The sequence below is a fragment of the Peromyscus maniculatus genome, chromosome 12 (genome assembly GCF_049852395.1).
Source record: "Peromyscus maniculatus bairdii isolate BWxNUB_F1_BW_parent chromosome 12, HU_Pman_BW_mat_3.1, whole genome shotgun sequence".
Lineage (NCBI taxonomy): Eukaryota > Metazoa > Chordata > Mammalia > Rodentia > Cricetidae > Peromyscus > Peromyscus maniculatus.
The window spans coordinates 17,200,632-17,220,245 of NC_134863.1; the positions used below are offsets into that span (position 1 = coordinate 17,200,632).

The 19,614-nt window shown below is 41.2% G+C and overlaps 1 protein-coding gene across 9 annotated transcripts in view; it reads left to right on the forward strand.

Moving 5' to 3' along the window:
* Tp63 (tumor protein p63) overlaps positions 1-19,614 on the forward strand; it is a 199,589-nt gene that overhangs the window by 90,882 nt on the left and 89,093 nt on the right. For 2 of the 9 annotated variants that reach the window (XM_076548654.1, XM_076548656.1), the window contains exon 1: positions 16,988-17,185. The exons of 5 other annotated variants lie outside the window; for them this stretch is intronic. In XM_076548654.1, coding sequence (XP_076404769.1) covers positions 17,144-17,185 — 42 coding nt within the window. In that variant the 5' untranslated portion in view covers positions 16,988-17,143. Of the gene's footprint in view, positions 1-16,797; positions 16,927-16,987; positions 17,186-19,614 lie in introns of those variants that run through there. 2 more of the 9 variants (XM_076548652.1, XM_076548651.1) reach the window with 2 other exon arrangements.

Consider the following 19,614-nt stretch of genomic DNA (forward strand, 5'->3'; position numbering starts at 1 on the left):
TTTGGATATTGATCAGTGGGTTGGTCGTGAAGCGTTCACCTCTGTAATTACTGATCTGGTTGCTATTTCTTTAATAATATTACATATCTATGTGAGATTCCTTGGTGGAAGAACTGGGTATATTTGGTAGTCCTAGAACAATAAAAATGGCATAAGGCTTTGCTTGGCTGACGGCTCACCTCTCTGGAAGATTCAGGTTTTTCCTTGTCCATTTTGGAAAGTAGGTCAGCTCCCATTGACATTCAGGAAGTTGGTGAATTCATTCATTTCTTCCTACGGATAATTCCCTGCTTAATATTTGCATGTCGGCCTAATAGTTTTAATGGGGCTATCATCCTTGGTAGGATTGAGAGCGTATCAGAAACCCCGTTTGTCTGAGTATGGCAGTGATAGATGGTGCTTTTGTTTACATGTCTAATTGTAAGGGTCTGGAAGCATTCCTTTGATGAAGTAAGAGCAGCTAATGAAGACAGTTAAGTAAACAAACTACGGTAATGAGTCTAGGAGTTCATGGGGACGTTCAGCTAATTTGCTTCTTGTCCCTGGCCTGAACTTTTCTCTTCCCAAGCAGGGCACCTATTTTGAATTTACTGGAAAGCCATGTCACATAAGCTAACACTCTCACTCAGGTCATCAGCGCCAGGATGGATGGTAAGGATCACCTGGAAGCCGAAGCCTTTTTACTAAAGAAACAGACGCATAGCAAAAGTAGGGCCCCGCCCAAAGTCACACAGCCTGTTGATGAAAGAGCCAGCCAGAAGCCCAGGTTCCTGACTGTAGGATGTGTCTATCTTTTAACATTATGTGTCTATGTGTTATTTCTTGATGCTCACTCTATCTCAGCAATGATACCAGTGTCACACTACCTATGTTTTGATGATAATACTAGATAGTTGCTCTCATACTGTCCTTTGTAAGACATTTCCTCCCAAGTATTCAGTGCTTACCCAATGCCAAGGGCCTGGACTGTTGTGTTTCATGGAAAAATAGATTGGATTTCTGTTTCCTTTTCAAGAATTGTGCTGTAATAGACTGTTCCTAGACCCAGCCCCCAGACAACCTCATCCCACAGCCTTGGTGGTAAAACGAATTAGTTTTGCAGGAGTCTGCTTCTTCTAGAAGACTAAGCAAGGCATCAAATCCTCCCTTTGTAGTAAGACAAGCTGCCAGAGAAGTGATTGATACTGCAGACAGAAGTGGACTTCAAGGGGAGAATAAGCAGATAAGTGGGTAATAAGTAGATAATACTTCGGTTTGCACTCAGCGTCTTTTATCTGAGCAGCTGAAGGTTGCTGTACCATCAAATACCAATGCCCCTCCTGTAAGGGGTGGGGGGTTCAGTCTGTGTTTATTCTCTGGGGCTGTTTTCCCTGCTTGATAAATGAGTACAAAATGTTCCAAAAACTACCAGTGGTAACCTTTTTTTTCTTTCTCTGGGAAGCTAAGTCATTAGACTATGAAGCAATACCCCTGAAAGTTATCTCGATCTCGATGCAGTGTTTTCTGTGTGCACTTTTCTCCACAATGTTTGACTCTGGAAACAAACAAGCAACACACAAAAACCCAACTCGAAACCAAAACCTCAAAACCCGAGTGCTACGAAGCATCCTGTGTTGTATCCAATCCCTCCTGGTTATGTCAGAATCATTTTTCACTTCTCAAAATTTTCCCTTGTAAACCTTATTTTCGGTCAGCCCAGACAGTAAATCTGCCAGACAGCTTCAAGCTCCTGTGGCTGGCTGCAGGAAGCCACGCTAAGTGAAGCCGTATTAGCAGGCTCGATGGACCCTGTCAAAGATGCAGAGTCTGCCTTCATTAACTTTGTACACATCTTGGAAATTCAGATAATCTGGGGACATTGCCAAACCAACAATTATTTCCTTACAGTAGACCAGGACTCACAAACCAGAAGTCAGCTCCCGGGAGAATTAGAGAACCATGCCAGGCCTGCATGCTGTTAGGGAATTTGGTAAGTTTCCTCCTTATTTAACAGGGAGAATGATTTCCTGGAGGTTAAGACACTGAACATAAACACTAAGTGGTGCTGGTATTAAAAAAAAAATACTGTTTAGTAATTGTGTCCATTTATGACACTTTTCTGCTTCTTTAACTCTGATAAGTGAGTGCCTGAGTGTGTACGTGCGTGAGTGCATGTGTGTCTGTATAATTATAGAAATCTTTGGGTTAGGGAAGATCACAAAGGTCACCAGATTCAACCTCCCCAGCAGTCTGGCCTTTAACTCCATAATTACAATTTGGAAGCTTCTACCTTCTAATTCTCTTAGCGGGAAGTGGGGGAAAAAATGTCATCTGGTTCATCCTCTGATCATAGAAAATATGATGGGCTGGGGAGATGGTTTAGTCAACAGTGTTGGTCCTGCAAGTGTAAAGACCTGAGTTTGAACCCCAGAACCCACCTGAAACACCTAGGATGGTGGTGTGTGCTTGTAATCAGTGCTGGAAAACCGAAGACAGGAGGACCCCTGCCTCTTATCAGACAGCCAGTGTAACCTAACTGGGGAGCCCCAGGGCGGTGACAGACCCTTTCTAAGCAAAAAAGTGTGTGGTGCCTAAGAATGAATGACTGCACAGGCTGTCCTCTAATGCCCTCATGCATGTGCACACACATGTACATGCATTACATTCACCATACATGAACATGCATACACACACACACACACACACACACACAGAGAAAAGAAAATCTATCACTAGGTATAGAGCAATAAACAAATAAATAACACAATTAAAAAAAACCATCTCGTATGTGGATAGGCACTTGAGTTTTATTTTAAGGCAAACTGTTGACTTTTAATAAGTATTTTTCCAAAAGCGTAAACTTCAGAGGCAAAGCTGTGGTTTGGGTGGAGAGTTTCCTTTGCATATATGAACCACTAAGCCCACTCCTACAATTGAAAATTAAAAAAAAAACAGAGCACATGATTTCATGCTTGCCAGAATATTTAATACTTATAGATATTAGATCATAGGTCATACCTCTGCACATCATCGTTCATTATAGCCATATTCTTTCTGTTTTTCCTTTTGAAACAATGTCCCCAGGTTCATCTCAAACAGAGTAGCTAAGGGTGACCTTGAATTTCTGATCCTCCTGCTTTACCTCCCATCTGCTGGGATTCCAGCATGTCCCACCATATCTGGTTTATGCAGTGCTGGGTACCGAACTCAGGATCTCTTGCATACAAGGCAGGCACTCTGCCATTTGAGCTACATCTTCAGCCCCCAGACTCTTTTATGAGGTGATTGTCCACAAGTGAGATCAAAGAAAATTTGGAAGAAATTGTGGCCGGTTCGTATTGAAGACAAGCATGCAATAAGGATGCCATAAAGTTTTTGCATTGCTGTTTAGGAAACTTCAATATACTATTGCTAATTCTACTCTTCTAGATTTTTCTTTCCACTTCAGAAGTGATAAAATAATCTCCATTGCCAACGCTCACATTTATATTTTAAGTGAGGTGATTTAGCTGGTGGTACCCTCTCAGTAGGTAAGAAAAGAGACTTCCTATCGTCACAGACCTAGTCAATTTCAGAACCCAGATTTCAGTAAAACTCTTTCCCATGAGAGATGTGTTTCAAATAGAGTTGGCTACCTTTAGTCCTAATGCGTCACCCCGTTCCTCTGCTTGTTTTCTGTCGTTGAATTCATAGTGCGCTTTGATTCTAGGTTTGGTTTTCTTTCTCCATTTCAATTTTTTGAAAAGAAGGTTACCCTCTGGCACCTTTACGGCTTAATTCAATGTATTTAGATTAGATCCGGACTCAACGTCACTTCCCAAGTCTTCCCCACATTGCTCCCCTGACTTCATGGCTTTTTCTTCTTTCTCCCTCTTTTTTTTTTAATAAATGACTTTCAAAATGCTTGGACACAATTGCACTTCTTTGACACTTTGAAGACTCTTGTCATCATTTTTTACTGCTATCTAATTCTCCATCTCTTAAATACCATATTTTTTCTTATATCTTTTATAAGCTCCATGCTTAGAACATAAAAATGTTTCACCAAAGCCAAACAAAGGTATCATGTACGTTAGTAAATTTAGTAGAATTCTGTCCTGAGCATTAAATCTTAACTAATTTCACAGCATAATCCAAAGCAGTTGAGTTGGATGTATGAGAAGGAACTGTCATAGATAGCGTTGAAAATATATAGACTACCAGTCATGGAGATGCTTATATTTCTTATAGTTAATGTCATGGGTAATGGGATTCTTTGAATATGGGATATGGCACGCAAATACGCCATGTGACATTAACACAGCAGTTGCAAAGCATCAAGACTGTCCTTTTCCACCTTTGGTTGTGGACTGTTCACTTGCAAATGCAGTGGATTGGCCATGATGGCTACAGTCCTCACTACTGTGACATCTTCCGCTGCCTCACCAAAATGTGGGGTCACTGCAATCATCAAATCAGCCGTTTCTTTTCACCCTTCCCCTCAACTTTTGTCTTTGGAATTTCACATTTCTTTGGAGAAACAATGTCACAGTCATTTGTAGGCTTGCCATGCTTCTTGGAGAAAAAAAAAAGAAGAAGAAGATATCATGGGCACTGAGCCATCATTGTGAGTATATCCCCGTAGAGTCCCAGAGAATATTGAAAGACAGCATTGAGGAGTGGACATTTGAGGGACCACTAACTGCACATTGCTCCTGACTTCAGGTGAGTATCGATGAAGAAATGGATCCTTGTTTAGATTTTAAAACTTACCCTGAAAATAAAGTATCCTCGACTCTCTATGGGATTAGACTCTTCCACGGCCACAGATCTGTCAGGGGCTGGTCTAAGTGTATCTATTAGTCCTAGGGGGATGAAGTTGTACTCTGTAATTGGCCACACAGGTCAGTCTTTACAAGGCATAGCATCCAGCAGTGCAGAAAGGCATCCTGCACACTTGTTTGCTGAGGGTCAGAGGGTAAATGCTGTTGTGACAGTCGGGTGGACTTGGCCCACCTCTTTGTGGAGGGTGAGAAGGAGATGAGTTGCTATTGATCTTGGTGATGCAGGAACAGAAGACGAGCTCTCAGATGATGTGGTCTTTTCAGTAGATCTTCAATTCACATGAAGATTTCTGTGTTAAATGAGGACTTAGGAAAGCAGTCATGGGCAGTAAAAGGGGATCTCTAGCCCATGTTTTCTTGCAGGGATTTTAAACCACAGAGTCTCTGTGAGCATAACGTTACCTTGTAATATGCGAAGCATTCAAGCCCACCACAGTCTGACTCTGGTACTGCCTTCTGGATCACCTCTGTCCATGAGCCTGAACAACTCCACCTTCTTGTTTGGATACATTTTATAGTTTTCTTTGATCTGTGCTGATGCTTTGCTTCACAGATGTCGTCTTCCTCTTCTTCCCAAGCTCTTCTCAGTCTTAACTGTCTACCTCTTTATCTCCCTCTCCAGAGAATCAATCACCCCTCCTCAGAGTTTCCTGGTACTATAGCTTATAACTTAGTGCTAACATTTATGTTAGCTATCATTTGGAATGGTTACCATCCTGACCCTCTCTTTATGTGTTTGTGTAGAGATCTCTACCAAATGGGGAAGTTTTAGGACCAACACTGCATCACATTGTTGCTTTGATCTTTTCATATATCATATGCAATAAAATATGCAGGCATCATCTGAAAGGCAATGTGCTTGTGTACAAATGTATGTTTGAGAAGAAATAACACGATCTCTAATTGATACTCTGTAATACTCCTTCGAGACTTAACATCTTCCATGGATGTATGGTTTGATGTAAAGATCTAATTAAATCAACTAACTTTAAACCTTGACTGTCTTTTTTTTTTGTCCATCTTTCCTATTAACAAGGGAAAAGAAGTAAAAGGTTGCAGTTGGCAGTTTTCCACATTAGAAGAACCCATGCATTTTGACTTGTTCCGTTCTGGAGCAAGAGTGGAGATCAGCAGGGGGCGTGGCTTGTGTGGTGGCTGAGGATCATGCTTCAGTGCCAGTTCGCTTACATGAGTGCTAAGCTATTGGCCCTGACTAACGACATACTGTAGTTGCTAAATAAAAAAGTTATAACTAAGGTAGGAGAGAGGAGGCTGAATGTGTCTTCTAAGAATGCTCAGACTCAAGTGTCAGTGACCCGATTTTGTCATAATGCTCGAAGTCCAGGCTGTAGCACCCACACTGTTAAGTCCACCCTGGGACATGATAGCTTAAGCTCTCTGCTCTATGTAGAATCTTTCTGAACAAAAATCATGAGTAAAATGCAGTGATTAAAAACCATAAGCGGTGGATTAGAATGTGGGTAGTGCTGCCGCTGTATCCACTTAGCAACTAAATTACAAGTCATAGCCAATTACAATCTTTATCTCTCCGTCTCTGTCTCTGTGCCTCCTCTCCCTTCTCATACACACATACACATGCACATACACACACACATGCACACATGCACACATGCACACACATGCATGCACATGCATGCCTGCACACACACACACACACACACACACACACACACACACACACACACACACACACACCTGCCCTTCCCTGTCTTGTCCATCACTCTCTATCTCTTTGTGGTGCTAAGAATAACAGGCAGGGTCTTGCACCTCATGTCACAGACCCTAGTGTTGTTTTATTTTTCATTTTGTTAGATCCACTGTTCCACTGTGTGTGTGCATGTGATGTAATTGTGTGTGCATGTACATGCATATATATGTATGTATCTATGTGGACAAACACACATGCAATACCCATATGGGTTTTTATTACACACGTTGAAGCCTGGCTTGCTGCTTCGACCTTCCTTCTGTGATCTGAACAACTTGGACTAGACTCCATTTAAAGAAATTATTTCATCATTCTTATTATTACTCTCTTATCTTAAGTTCATTTATTTATGTTTCAGCTTAGGTGGATTTCTGTTTGGTTGGTTGGTTTGTTGGTTGGATCTGCCATGCTGGGGATCGAACCCGGGACCTCACAGGTGCTAAGCCTGCACTGTACTATCAAACTGCTTTCCTGTTCCTGCCTCATAAGAATCGGTCTGAAAGAAATTTCAGTCTTTGCTCGAAATTGCGTATGCTTCTCAGATGCATCACTCCTCTGGTGACTTTCAAAATTCTTTCTGACAGAATTTCCCAGCTAATGATGGATACAGATAATGTTTTCTTACAAAATCAAGGCAGCGTCCTCCATAGCCTGGAAGATCTGGCTCAGCAACCCCGACTCAGAGGCACACCTACTTGGTTGCACCACTTTTTAATCGAGTTGTGAATCAGGATGGGGAAGCTGGAAATCAGTCAATGTATTGTGTTTGTAACAGTAGAAAGCCCAGAAGAGCAATGGTTAGCAGGGGGCACATTGGTGAAAGGCACCCGCAGTCTACTGAAGTCCATTGTGTCCATAGGACCTCTTGTTTTCTCTTGCGGACCATGCAAAGGAAAAGTCCCTTTTTTCCGAGGCTGCATTCCTGCACATTGTTGGCACATGTGCAAGACACTAATCTCTTCTGTAATGAGTGCTTGGTGCCACACAGAGCGAGTACATGGGGATGGAGCCAGAAAATCTGAGTTCTGAGCTCAGCTATAAGCGTAATTTATGTGTGAACTTCATTATACATTTAATTCCTCTGTAAGCGTATTTCCTTATTTGAGAACCAAAGCTAAGGAGGGCAAGCTTGCTTCCCAGAGCAGACCTATCCTTAGCGGAACTTTTGCTGACTGCACACTCCTCGGGCTGCAGGAGGCATGCATGGCCACTGCTCTCAAGTGCCTCTGCATTCTCGGGTTCGTAAAGACATGTGTATAAGGCTGCAAGATGGGATATGCAATAACAAGAATCTAGTGAGAAATGAGCAATGGGCTCCTCAGAGGGAATAAAGAAACAGGAGTAAATAAGAAAACACACCAGTATGCAGCAGGGAGGAAGTGTGGAGCGCAGTGGAGGCAACATGCTCTGGGAGTGCTGGCTTATTTGAGTTTTCCTTTTGGAGAAAATTGTGGAACTAGCTGAAAGATGCTGGAACATACTATATGTGTGTTTTATATACAAGGCACAATGTAAAATAAAATCTGAAGACAATCATTACATATCTCTAAGCTCTATGTCCCTCTTTGTCAGCTAAAGCAGCCTTCCCATAGGTGCTCAGTTGAGACTATCCTAGAGTAGAATTATTGCAAGCTTATCATCAAAACCTCTTCAAGTGTGAAAATTTGGTCTTCTTTTGTGAAAATGATGCCAGGAGCTGCTTCCAAATCTGATGTTAGGAACCCTGCTGGTCTTTAGTGAATGTAACAAATGCTCCAATGTGTTCCGTATCTGTGAAAGACAACACTATATTATGAAGACGCAGTATTTATTTAATATTAGACCATAGCTTTTCCTCCCATGCTCTGCCATCATAAATGGGAGATGAGGAAGCCTGGTGCCATTTGTATCTGGAAGGGTATCCACCACATGCTGGTCCTCAGTTCTGAAAAGCACCATGGTCTACCTCAGTGCCCTGTTAGAGATGGGAGAGACAACAGTTATTATACATTCAACTAGGCCTTTGGATGACGTTTCTCTGAGTATTTCAACTCTCTACTCTTTACTATGAAGTTGACCTTGATTTTTGTGTGCATTTTTTAGTGAAAGGCTGATTGGTATCGCAACATCCATGACTATACACTTAAATACTAAGGAAATAGTGGCTGGGCGGTGGTGGCGCACGCCTTTAATCACAGCACTTGGGAGGCAGAGGCAGGCAGATCTCTGTGAGTTCGAGGCCAGCTTGGTCTATAGAGCGAGATCCAGGAAAGGCGCAAAGCAACACAGAGAAGCCTGTGTATACTCCTGACGGAGGATACACAGAATTACTGACTGCACAAATGCCTCAGGACTTAGCCATTCACTGACTTTACTTGGAGAGCTTCAGGGAGCAGACAGGCAATACCAAAGTCAGGTGGAAAATCACCGAGAGAGTAGGTTTATCAAGCACATTTATGTGCACCAGTGTTTAAAGCTTAGCATCTTGAGGGGGTGCAGCCCTGGGCAGCCATAGCAGGGCAGAGGTGGAGGCAAGGGGCAGGGAGCTATGAGTCAAAAATGCCCTGCTATTTGCATGCAAAAATCAGGTAGGATTTTTCAAGTTACCTCAAAGGCATAAAGCTGTCACTTCTTCTTCTACCTGAAGCTAAGGAGAGACAATTTGAGGAGATAAAAGTGGAGTGTGAAGTCACCAGACCTGAAGCTGGATAGAAACCCACTGGCCTAGCAGTCCTTCAGAGAGGAATTCCAGAAGGGGCAAGTGTCTCACAGAGAAGTTGTGTGTTTTCATCAATAATAAAGTTTATATTGTTTTCAAATAGACAGATGTAAGTTCCCAAAACCCTGGGATCATAGTCACATCAAGGGCCAAACCATGACAACAGAGTCTAAAGACCAGATTGGAAGACTGAGGTTTAGAAGGGAAGGCTTGTACTTGGTGTAGCCATAAAAGCCAGAACCCTAGCCTGTATTTATGGTTCTGGGGACAGAGCCCTTTTGTGCATAGTCATTACATGCAAGAGAGGTCACCCTTTCTATGGTTTTAGAAAGAGGAGAGTATTAAGATATGGTCTTGCATTGTGATATAATTCAGTAGAGTATAGAAAGCAATATGGTATGTCAAGTAATTGTTTTGCATGAATATTTGTTCATCACCATCATTAAAAGGGACCAACCTAAAGCCATTGTAGGACCCAGACCCATGTTTCTGATTCTCCTACTCGAGAGAGTAGGTTTATCAAGCACATTTATATGCACCAGTGAAAGTAGAGTACTTTCCCTTCCTGCCTGTTGACAACTTTATTGCCTAGGGCATAGTGTGGTAGCAGTCCTATGCACTGTGGCAGCAAATAGGAAGGGCCAAGGAAAGATATCGTTATTAATCAGACTATTGAAGCTTCAGACATTGTAATCTTTGGGAAATAAGAATTTGTGGATGGCATTTCGTAGCCAAGAATGGAACTGTGCACATGAATAAATAAAAATGTTAGTTATTTTTTTTTGTAGAATCTATCATGTAAACTACTGCTGTGGGCTAGTTAGGAAAGTTAAACATAATATAGAATAAAATGTTGAGTTTTAAGATGAAAGTGTTCAAAAATGTTAAGTAAATATAACCAGCATTCAATGGGAACTGGTTTGATTTGAAGACCTGCTGCTTGTAAATCAAACCAATGGGTGTGGAGATGAGCCTTTCTATTTTGATGAGTAATGCCAGGTACCCAAATGAGGAAGTTACTTACTTATATAATGAAGCTGTATACTAAAATATGAAGAAGTCTTTAAAATAATACTAGATACTAGTGCTAATGGTGTAGCTTTTGTATTGTGAGATTGCATTAGATTTCTGCAAAATTCTCAAGATGAACAACTTAAAAAAAAAAAAGCAAAATGTGTACTTGGGATCACAGCATCAGGGGTTTCAGTACATGGTCAGTCAGCCCTATTTCTTTTTGTCCTGTGTTGAGACAAACCATCATAGCTTGAGCAAGTGTCAGAGGAAATGTCTGAGTCTCACTCCACCGTTCAACACTCATTTCTTCCACCCAGAGCTTGCTGCTAAAACTTCAGGCCCCATGAGCTGGAGAATCAACTTCTCACACATGAGCTGTAGGGAATCACGTGAGATCCAATCCACAGGATGGTCTAAATAGAAGCTACAATGTCTAGGGAACAAGGGAATAATGGGTGGCAGCTATCAGCTTTTGGAAGTGTGTGTGTGTGTGTGTGTGTGTGTGTGTGTGTGTGTGTGTGTGTGTGTGTGCAGGTGTGCATATACCACAACAAGTATAGGGAAGTCAGAAGGATAACCTTGGCTCTCAGTCTTCACTTTCCAACATGTTTGAGAAAGGGCCCTTTGCTCTTCACTGCTGTGTGTATCAGGATAGCTGACTCAGAAGAACTTTCGAGAATGCTGGTCTTTGGGTCCCGTGTCACTGTAAGGAAACTGATTACAGACACGTGCTAGTGCACTTGGCCTTCAGGTTCTTCTCCCACACCAAGCAGTTTACCTGCTGAGCTATGCTTCTGCCTATGCAGTATTATCTGTTCATTGAATTATTGAAATTAAGTTGCTGTATTTTACTTAATAGCATATTACCCTGATCCATGGCCATTGCATTAAAATATATCTTTAATATTTAATATTACATGTATACTTCATGAATCATATATACTTATATAGAATGTGTTCCTTTGGCTGAGTTTGTATCAAAATTTTAACAAGAGGTGCCTCTGGGTTACATGATTACGTTTTATTCTGTGAACTCTATTTCATATATTTTAAAACAATAAAATAGACAAACAACACAAGTGTTAAAGCCCAAGGAAGTAATTTTATTTATAAAGCGATCAAAATTCCTGTGCCTATAGCTTATAAAGAGAACTAGCTTAGAAATATTTGATCAAGTTGTTAGTGTTAATATCATTGCAAATAATGAGGACTTACAAATCCGATAGGACAGAAGGTACTGGCAAGTGTAGGATATTCACAGACCATCTGAAGGAGAAATCTTGCTGGGATTGGTGGCTCAGGCCTCTATAATCCCAGCTATTCAGAAGGCAAGGGAAGAACTGTTACAAGTTCAAGGCCGAGTACGCACATAACCCTGACTGACCTCAATCCTCACTCGAAATAGATAAATAAACAATGAGATGCAAAGGACTAGAGAATGTTGAAACACAGTCTCAGCAGCAAGCAAATGATCCATAGTAAAATTAGAGTTTCCCTTTTCATTGCTCAAGTTAGAAGGGGTGTTTCACAGTGCTGTGATCGTTAGAGTCTGAATATGTTTTGGTGCTATGTTCTTGGAAAATAGGGTGGTACCATACCCATCTAGTGACTTAGGCCCTACATTTGGTCCAGTACTTCTAGCCATGTTACTATTTACCAAGAGAGTGGTCATAATACTATGATGATAATTTACAAAAGTAATATTGAGTATTATGTTAATTTTGTCACTATATATAAACATGGAAGAATGTAACTTTTAACAATGAGTGATGAGTTGGCTTTTAGAATTTGGAGTTTTCAGTTTTTCTTTCTAAGATTTATTTATTTTATGTATATAGTTGTTTTCTCGGCATGTATGTCTGCACAGCAGAAGAGGGCATTGTATCCAATGGGGCTAGTTATAGATGGTTGTGAGCCACCATGTAGGGTGAGCTCAGGTTTGAACTCAAGACCTCTAAAAAAGCAGCCAGTGCTCTTAACCACTGAGCCATCTCTCCAGCCATGGAGTGTTCAGTTTTTGCTTCTACTTAGGAGATTACTCTTTAATCTAATTTTCCATCATGATGAAAAATTATATGAAAAATGATTGTATCTCTACATTTCTACATCTGTTGAGGTGAATCGCTTTGAGACCTTCAGAAGCCAAGCATTATCTAAAAGGGATGTGATGCGGCAAAGCTCCTGCTATTATTATAATCACAGAGTGGGCTGTTGGCTGAATGAGCTGCAGGCTGCTGTGTACATGGCATTGGATGTTGGTTAAACAGAGGATGGGGGGAATTATGAGGCTGCAGCCTAATCATACATCAGAGCTTTGCGTAGAACTGGGGTCAAATGTACAGATTCTCCCTTTTATCTTGTCTTGTGCCTCAAAGTCTTCATTTGTGAAATAGCACTAATGTAATTCTAAGTCATATTATGGGAATTAAATGTTTTATGTATGTAAAATTCTTTGAAGAGTACTTGACCCATGAAAGGTTCAAAGACAGATAGACAGTGAGAGAGAAAGATTCAGAAAGAGAGAGAAAGATTCAGGAAGAGAGAGAAAGACAATGTTGTCTAGTATTTTACCTTTCACAATAACATGTATATATAATCTTCTATCTTGAATACAACTATCAGGTTTGGTCAGAATCCCCTTCACCTTCAGTGTTTAGAAGGCACCCCCATCTGTGAGAGCCTAACCGGTAATCCTAAAACAGACAGGACCTTATATCTTGATTTTGAATGCAGCTTTAGACTAAAGAGAACGTTGGTCTGGTGACTTTGGCAGCTTCTACGAATGTTCATTCTTGTCACCTGTGTGGGATACCGGGGAAGGAAATCACTTAGCTGAGAGAAAACCAGAGTTTGAGAAGTTACTCTGTGTGCTCTGCCGGCTACCCTTTAATTTGGATGGTAGCTGACATTTAAAGATGTACCTGATTTTGTTTGCAGCAGCTTGGAAAGTCCCCACAGCTCATAGCTTCCCCCATGCTCTAAAAACCCCAACCTTTTTTGGACTATTACAGGTTTATCAAGCTGGCAAGTTTCCCTTTCCACAAATGATTATTAAGGATTTGAGATGTTAAGCTTAGATTGGAGTCATTATTTTTCCTCTCTATTTTGATGAAGTACTGTGCTTTGATTCTTATGGGGAAGGTATTCCATGAAATAAATGTTTGTTTCATAATAAGCTTTGGGAAAGACTCGCTGTTCACCTCTCTTGTCCTTTCTTATAGAATGAAATTGTTTGCAACACTATTTTTAGACACTAACTGTAATAGGAGTAAAAAAAAAAAACATTCAAAAATGTATTGTCTAATGGAGGAGTATACACTACTTTTATTGAAAGGTAGAATTTCACCTGCTTTAATTGACATCATATAATGTAAGATTCTACTTTGCCAAAGGGTGGTGGCACACGCCTTTAAACCCAGCACTCAGGAGGCAGAGGCAGGAGGATCTTTGTGAGTTCAAGACTAGCCCCGTCTACAAAGTATGTTCCAGGACATCCAGGATTGTTACACAGAGAAACCCTATCTTGAAAAAAAATAAATAAAAGATTCTACTTCAACTAGGAAATTGGAGAAGTCCCCTGGAGCTAGTGGTAAAAGAATATCAAAACAAACATTTGTCTCACGCGAACACAGAACACAGGTTAACGGGGTAAAGAGATGCGGGGTACCAGATGAAGAAGCACATGGAAGAGAACAGTGGTCGGTGGCCACATACATAAGGCCTCATGCAATGGGCACAGTGGAGTGTGGGCAAGATGAAGCTGGGATCCGATTTTGATGGGTTGGAACCTCTTTCTTAATAGTTGTCATTGGGGCACCCTGTGAGTGCCCCAACATCCCCTCTAGGAAAGGCAAAGGAAAAAAATAGTTAATAACTCCAGGAGCCAGAAGAGATAAGACTGCATTCTTCCTTTTGTTGCCTCACCCAGGTAGCTACCTTTTGGTTAAGACACAGAGAGATTACTAAACGTAGAACTAGATCCACATTCTTTCTTAAGAAGAATTTTTTCATTATTGTCATAAAAACAAGTCACCAAGTTTTTGCTTTCCTTTGGTAAATAAATAATCCCAAGCACTCATAATCTTGGCTTCTAACCTCACTTCTCTTTCAAGTCAAGAAAATGAGTTTCCTGATGGGGACCTGCGGTGTGCGCATGACTAAACTCCACAGAGCCTATGCTTTGCCCTTCTGTTGCGTTAACTCCCACCCAAAGGATGGACTTCCCGTTATACACAAAGGACGCTTCTGTGTCTCATTTGCTAGAGGTCTTTATGTGCCATGCTGTTCCCTACTCAAGCCTATGCGGGCTGGGTGGAAGTCTTCCAGAACCACTGAGGTCCCCGGGAAAGCAGAGTGCAAGGAACTGTTACTTCTCCGTAACCTCCAGCCTGATTAAGTGCACGGTTCTTACATGCAGGATGCTAATTCTGAAACCAAACATTATCAGATATACTTTAATTAGCACCCTTATGAATATGTTTGTGTTAACTTCAAATTGATATGGGCAATTAGCTAATTTTTCTTCATGGGAATGTCCTAAAGCAAAATAAATAAATAAATAAACAACATTCATTTGGGTTCCCAGTACATTGCTTCTTTTTCCCCTGTGCCCTTTAAGCATTTAAGAACCTGTGTGGCTTAACTACACTGAGGGACAGCTAGCTATAGCTGTGAAAATAAAACGGGAGAAATCTCTGTAGCACTTCTCTTAATCCTGGACAATGACACAGACTGCCCTCTTTGTAAAGGCCTTGAGGAATCCTGTGCTCCGTCCGGCACTCTGTCATTTCCCAAACCAGGAATCTGAGTCTAGAAGAGTTGAGTAACTTGCCCCCAGGGCATGGAGGTTGCTAAAGCCAGAACTGGGAACACAACTCTCGTCTCCAAATCCCTTGTCCAGGCTCCTTTCCTCAACTTCCCAACGTTCTCAAACAGCCATGCCACAAGGCTCTTCGATTTCTGTCTACAGTCTTGATTCATGTCTGAGTGAGGCCACAGACTGATCTGGTCATGTGTGATTGACATATAGAAAGAATAAGACATTTCCTCCCCAAATCCTTCTGGGAATCTTTAAACTTGGCGAAAGAAGTTTGTTTACCCTTTGATTATATGTAATTAATAGCTCAGTTATGGGATTCAAATGGCTGCCCTATCAAATTAGTATAAAAATTAATATAGTGACAGATGTACTTTAAAACAGTGATTCTCAAGCAAAATTCATTCAGGATTGAATGAGGTTGAATAAAATCCCTTTGTTGGGCTGGCAGTTCTTGGGGGATCCCATTCCGGCTGGGGCTGGGTCTGACACCTGCTTTGAAAAGCATACCTGGGACCCTCCAGGTTTTACAGTGTCTCTTAACTGTTGGGGGAAGTAAAGTGGAAAGATGCAGAGGAGCACAACGAATCTACCCCATTTCCAAGCCCTCCCACCCGCTTTCTGTGACCACCTCATCCTTTCCCTAAATGAAGCCTGGGAATGCAAACTAGAAATAAACAGAAGGAAAATCTAAATTCCTAAGCACATTATAAACTTTAATTCTGATATTTTCATAATAATCTATTATGATTTCTAGATTTTTTTTTGTTCTGATTTTTTTTAAATCCCCCCAAATTTAGGAAGAAATCTAATATTTGCTCTTAGTACTCTTCCCCAGTTTTACATTCAGTAGAGAGAACTGGTTCTGAATCAGGGGAGGTGAGTATTCTGATATAAGGCTAGCTGGAGTGCAAGCCCTGGGTGATAATGACAGAGCATGTTCGCAATCACCTCAGAACTTGGGGGCATTCCATCTTCACTACGTCTGGTAACCAGAGTCAGAGCCTCTAATATTATTCTTATGCATTTATGCCATTCCATTTAATTATGATCAAAGATACACTCTTTTAGTCATTTACATAGAAATAGCACAGAAAATAGTCAATATGAATTCTATTACACACTTAAGGAAATACTATCTCTGAATAATAATAAGCCTTAATAAAAACTGAATATAATAAAGAAATACATAAATAGAGGCAGGTTTTGAGAGCATGGATATACTTGCCAGGGCTTCTACTTACTGTATCTAACATGGATGTTTGTTTTTACAAGTTTAGCGTGACTGGGGGTTTTAATTGCTTACTGAAATACGTTCTGGAAAATCAAGTGGCGTATGCTGGCATTGTTTGATATGAATTCCCTGGGATATGTATGATGAAAATATACTGAACACTTGGGCTAGAAGACAGTACCTTTGAGTTTTATACTAAGAAAATATACACGCAATTTTCCCTACTTTCTCACTTTGTATAGTCTTGGGCTTCTTAAAAATCCCAAATGCAGTTTAGAAGAAAAAAAAAAAAGAAGAACAAGCCTTCCAAAACGTTCCCAAAACTTCTACTTCTCCACTGCAAAGTGTAGTAGCAACTTCGTGCACCGCCTTGCCTTCTGTGTGTCCTGGTGGGGGTGGTGGGGGTGGTAGGCTTGTTTGAGGGAGGGTTTTGTTTTGTTTTTGGGACAGAGTGCACTTTCTTATGAAAGAGACAGGGGAAAGTTTTTACCTGTCTGTCTCCTGCCTCTTTTTTTTTCCCTCCTCTTTTCTTTTAAAGATTGGTGATAAGGAATTCTAACTACTTAATGAGATGGGAGAGGCTTCACTCCATTGGAGTGGAGGAGCCCAGGTGGAAGTTGATGGATTGGACAGGTAAAGTGAAGAGTCCCGCCCCTCATGCCTATAGTTGGGTATATATTAGGGAACCTTAAAGTATGTACAGAGAGAGAGAGAAAGAGAGAGGCACCTGAGTTCTGTTATCTTCCCAGAAGATTCGTAGTGAAAGGCTCTCAGAGGGGGTTGGGGGGGGGCTGGCCAAACCCTGGAAACAGAAGAAAGAAGAGCAGCCTTGACCAGTCTAACTGCTAACATGTTGTACCTGGAAAACAATGCCCAGACTCAATTTAGTGAGGTAAGGCTTTTAGATTTTAGCACTCTGCAGAGAGATGGCTTTCTTCTCTTCTCATTCTTTAGATAAAAAACTTACATAGTTGTGGTTCTAGTGACCCAATGTTATGTGTCTGCAAGTCGTCTGTAGGAATCTTCTTTTCTTTATGAATGTTTTCTGTAGTGGCTGTAAGGTTGTCTTTTATTTTCTTTGAGTATCAGATGAAACAGTAGGAGCAAAAGGGGAAAACCAAAATTCCTGGGTGACATTATGTATCTGAAGAAACACAATATTCAGGATTATCTAAAATCACCTTTTTTATAAGAGTGGACAGGAGAAGTAGAGCACATTCTGCTAGATATATTGATGGGAGCTAATGTACCAGGAGACAAATTAATTGATTGTATATTAACTGTTTAGCTCAGTTCTCCTGGCTTCATATTCAAAGCAAATGAATGTGTTTAAAGTAATGAAGTAGGTTTGTTTAAAGCTATCACTTTTAATTGTATCAATCCGGAAGCTCATTTAAATTTGAGTATCCTTGAGTACTGTCCGAATTGTGTGGTGACTGACTTAGAAGTTTCCTGTGGACGGACAGATAAGTTACTTCAGAACAGTGCGCTGTTAACCATTTGTGCATGTGTGTGTGTGAAAGAGAGCATCCGAACAGTCCAGATTTTAAGGAGTTGGTGATTCTCTGCTCCCGTCTTAGCAAGTCTGACTTAGAGATTTCAATCACTAGGCGCAGAAACGAAGGGGAAGTAAACCTCCGAGGAGACTGGAAGGCTCTGAGGAAGTTTCCTCGGGTCGAGAGGTCTAACAACAATATTAGTTTACATTCCTAGGAAGAGGCAGCTGTGTTGACACTAATCAGATTGGGGATGGGGGTGATGTCCAGGGGCCGGCTGTTGGGAAAGAGAGTTCAGGATTTCCGATGAGAACGCTTGCAGGTGAACCCGTGGAAAAAGGAGACTGGGGTGTGGATGACAAGCTCCATAAGAGTCAAAACAAAACGCATGGCAGTCGGCGCAGACCGCAAGAGGAAGAGAAGCGAAGGGCAGGAAAGCAGGGCCAGCGCGGCTGTTGACCACGCCGTTGTCTAGACACCTGAACTGTGCAAATATAACAGGGGAAATATCAGGTTATCTCAAGGAGGAAAAGGAAGTGCCCGCTTTCCTTTAAAACAGACACGCAGTCTTGCTTGTCCTCGCTAGAGAAACTTGAGTTTCTCGTTTTGCTCTAACATCGAAAGGTAGCTTACAATGTTAGCAAACAGTTTGAAGAAATGCCTGTAACCTACGGGAGTTTCTTGCTGGCTGCCTCCGCTGGTTCTGAAGTTGCTCAGTTCTAATAATTAAGAAATGATCACTCTGTCAATGTAATTTCGTCTGTATTTGTAAGCTATCTTGCTCAGTATTTCTGAAGTGTCTAAGAATGAGCTATCTGTGAATAAATGTAAAGAAAAGAGCCAAGTTAGTTCTGAGATATGGGGTGAGGAAATTAGAAGCCTGGTGTCGAGTTAAAGGAAATGATTGTATTAAAGAAAATATAGTGTCAGGGAAAAAGACAACTTTGTAAATCCCATGATGTCTCTGTGGGAAGACTGCCTTTTGTAGAAATGGCCATTTGTTTTTTAGTGTGAGAATATGGCAGCCTCATTATGAAGGAAATTCCTCTACACAGGCTTGGGGGGTTTGGGAACGCTAGGCAGAGGAATGGTAAGGGTTCCTGAGGTGGCTGTGCCGGCTGCTGGAATGCCACTGAGCTGCAGAGAAAGCAGCTACCAAAGAACATGGCTGAACTTCTCTTTCCTGTCATTTCTCACGCTTCCTTCAGAGCTTCCATATCCTTCCACCAGTGTGTGTATTTTCTGGTAACTTCATGGCTGGGATCTGTTAAGACTGGCTGCCTTGTTTGTGTGGGCTTCTCTTTAACATCCGGCGCTCTCTCTAAGTGCCCTGTTCCACATAAGTATATGCAATATTTGGATCCACATGCTTCTGCGAATATGGAGATTTAATACCAAAGATATGGCACTTTGGTATTCGTGTTTATCAGTACTCCTCAGTGTAGAAATAGCAAGAATTGTTAAAACTGGACAAATTGGAGAAATAAAAGGAATGGAATATCTAGTGAGAATTATTTAATAACTCTAAAATAATGTTTTAGTTTAACTTACTGACAGTTTGAATTGATAACTCAAAAATTAATAAAAGAGCAGTACGTTCCTTCTCTACACTTTTTTTTTTTTAACTTTCCAGTCATTTCCTTCCAATAAAGCTGGATTAGGGGAAGCAACTAATGAACAGGAAAGGGTCCAGAAAGGAGGAGGATATGGGCAAGATGTGACAGGCAGGGCTTAAAGATCTGCCCGTGTGTGACAATGGAGAAGTAACAAGCAAGCGCTGCGATCCAGTGCCAAGCTTGAGGCCATCCCAGACTCAGATACAGAC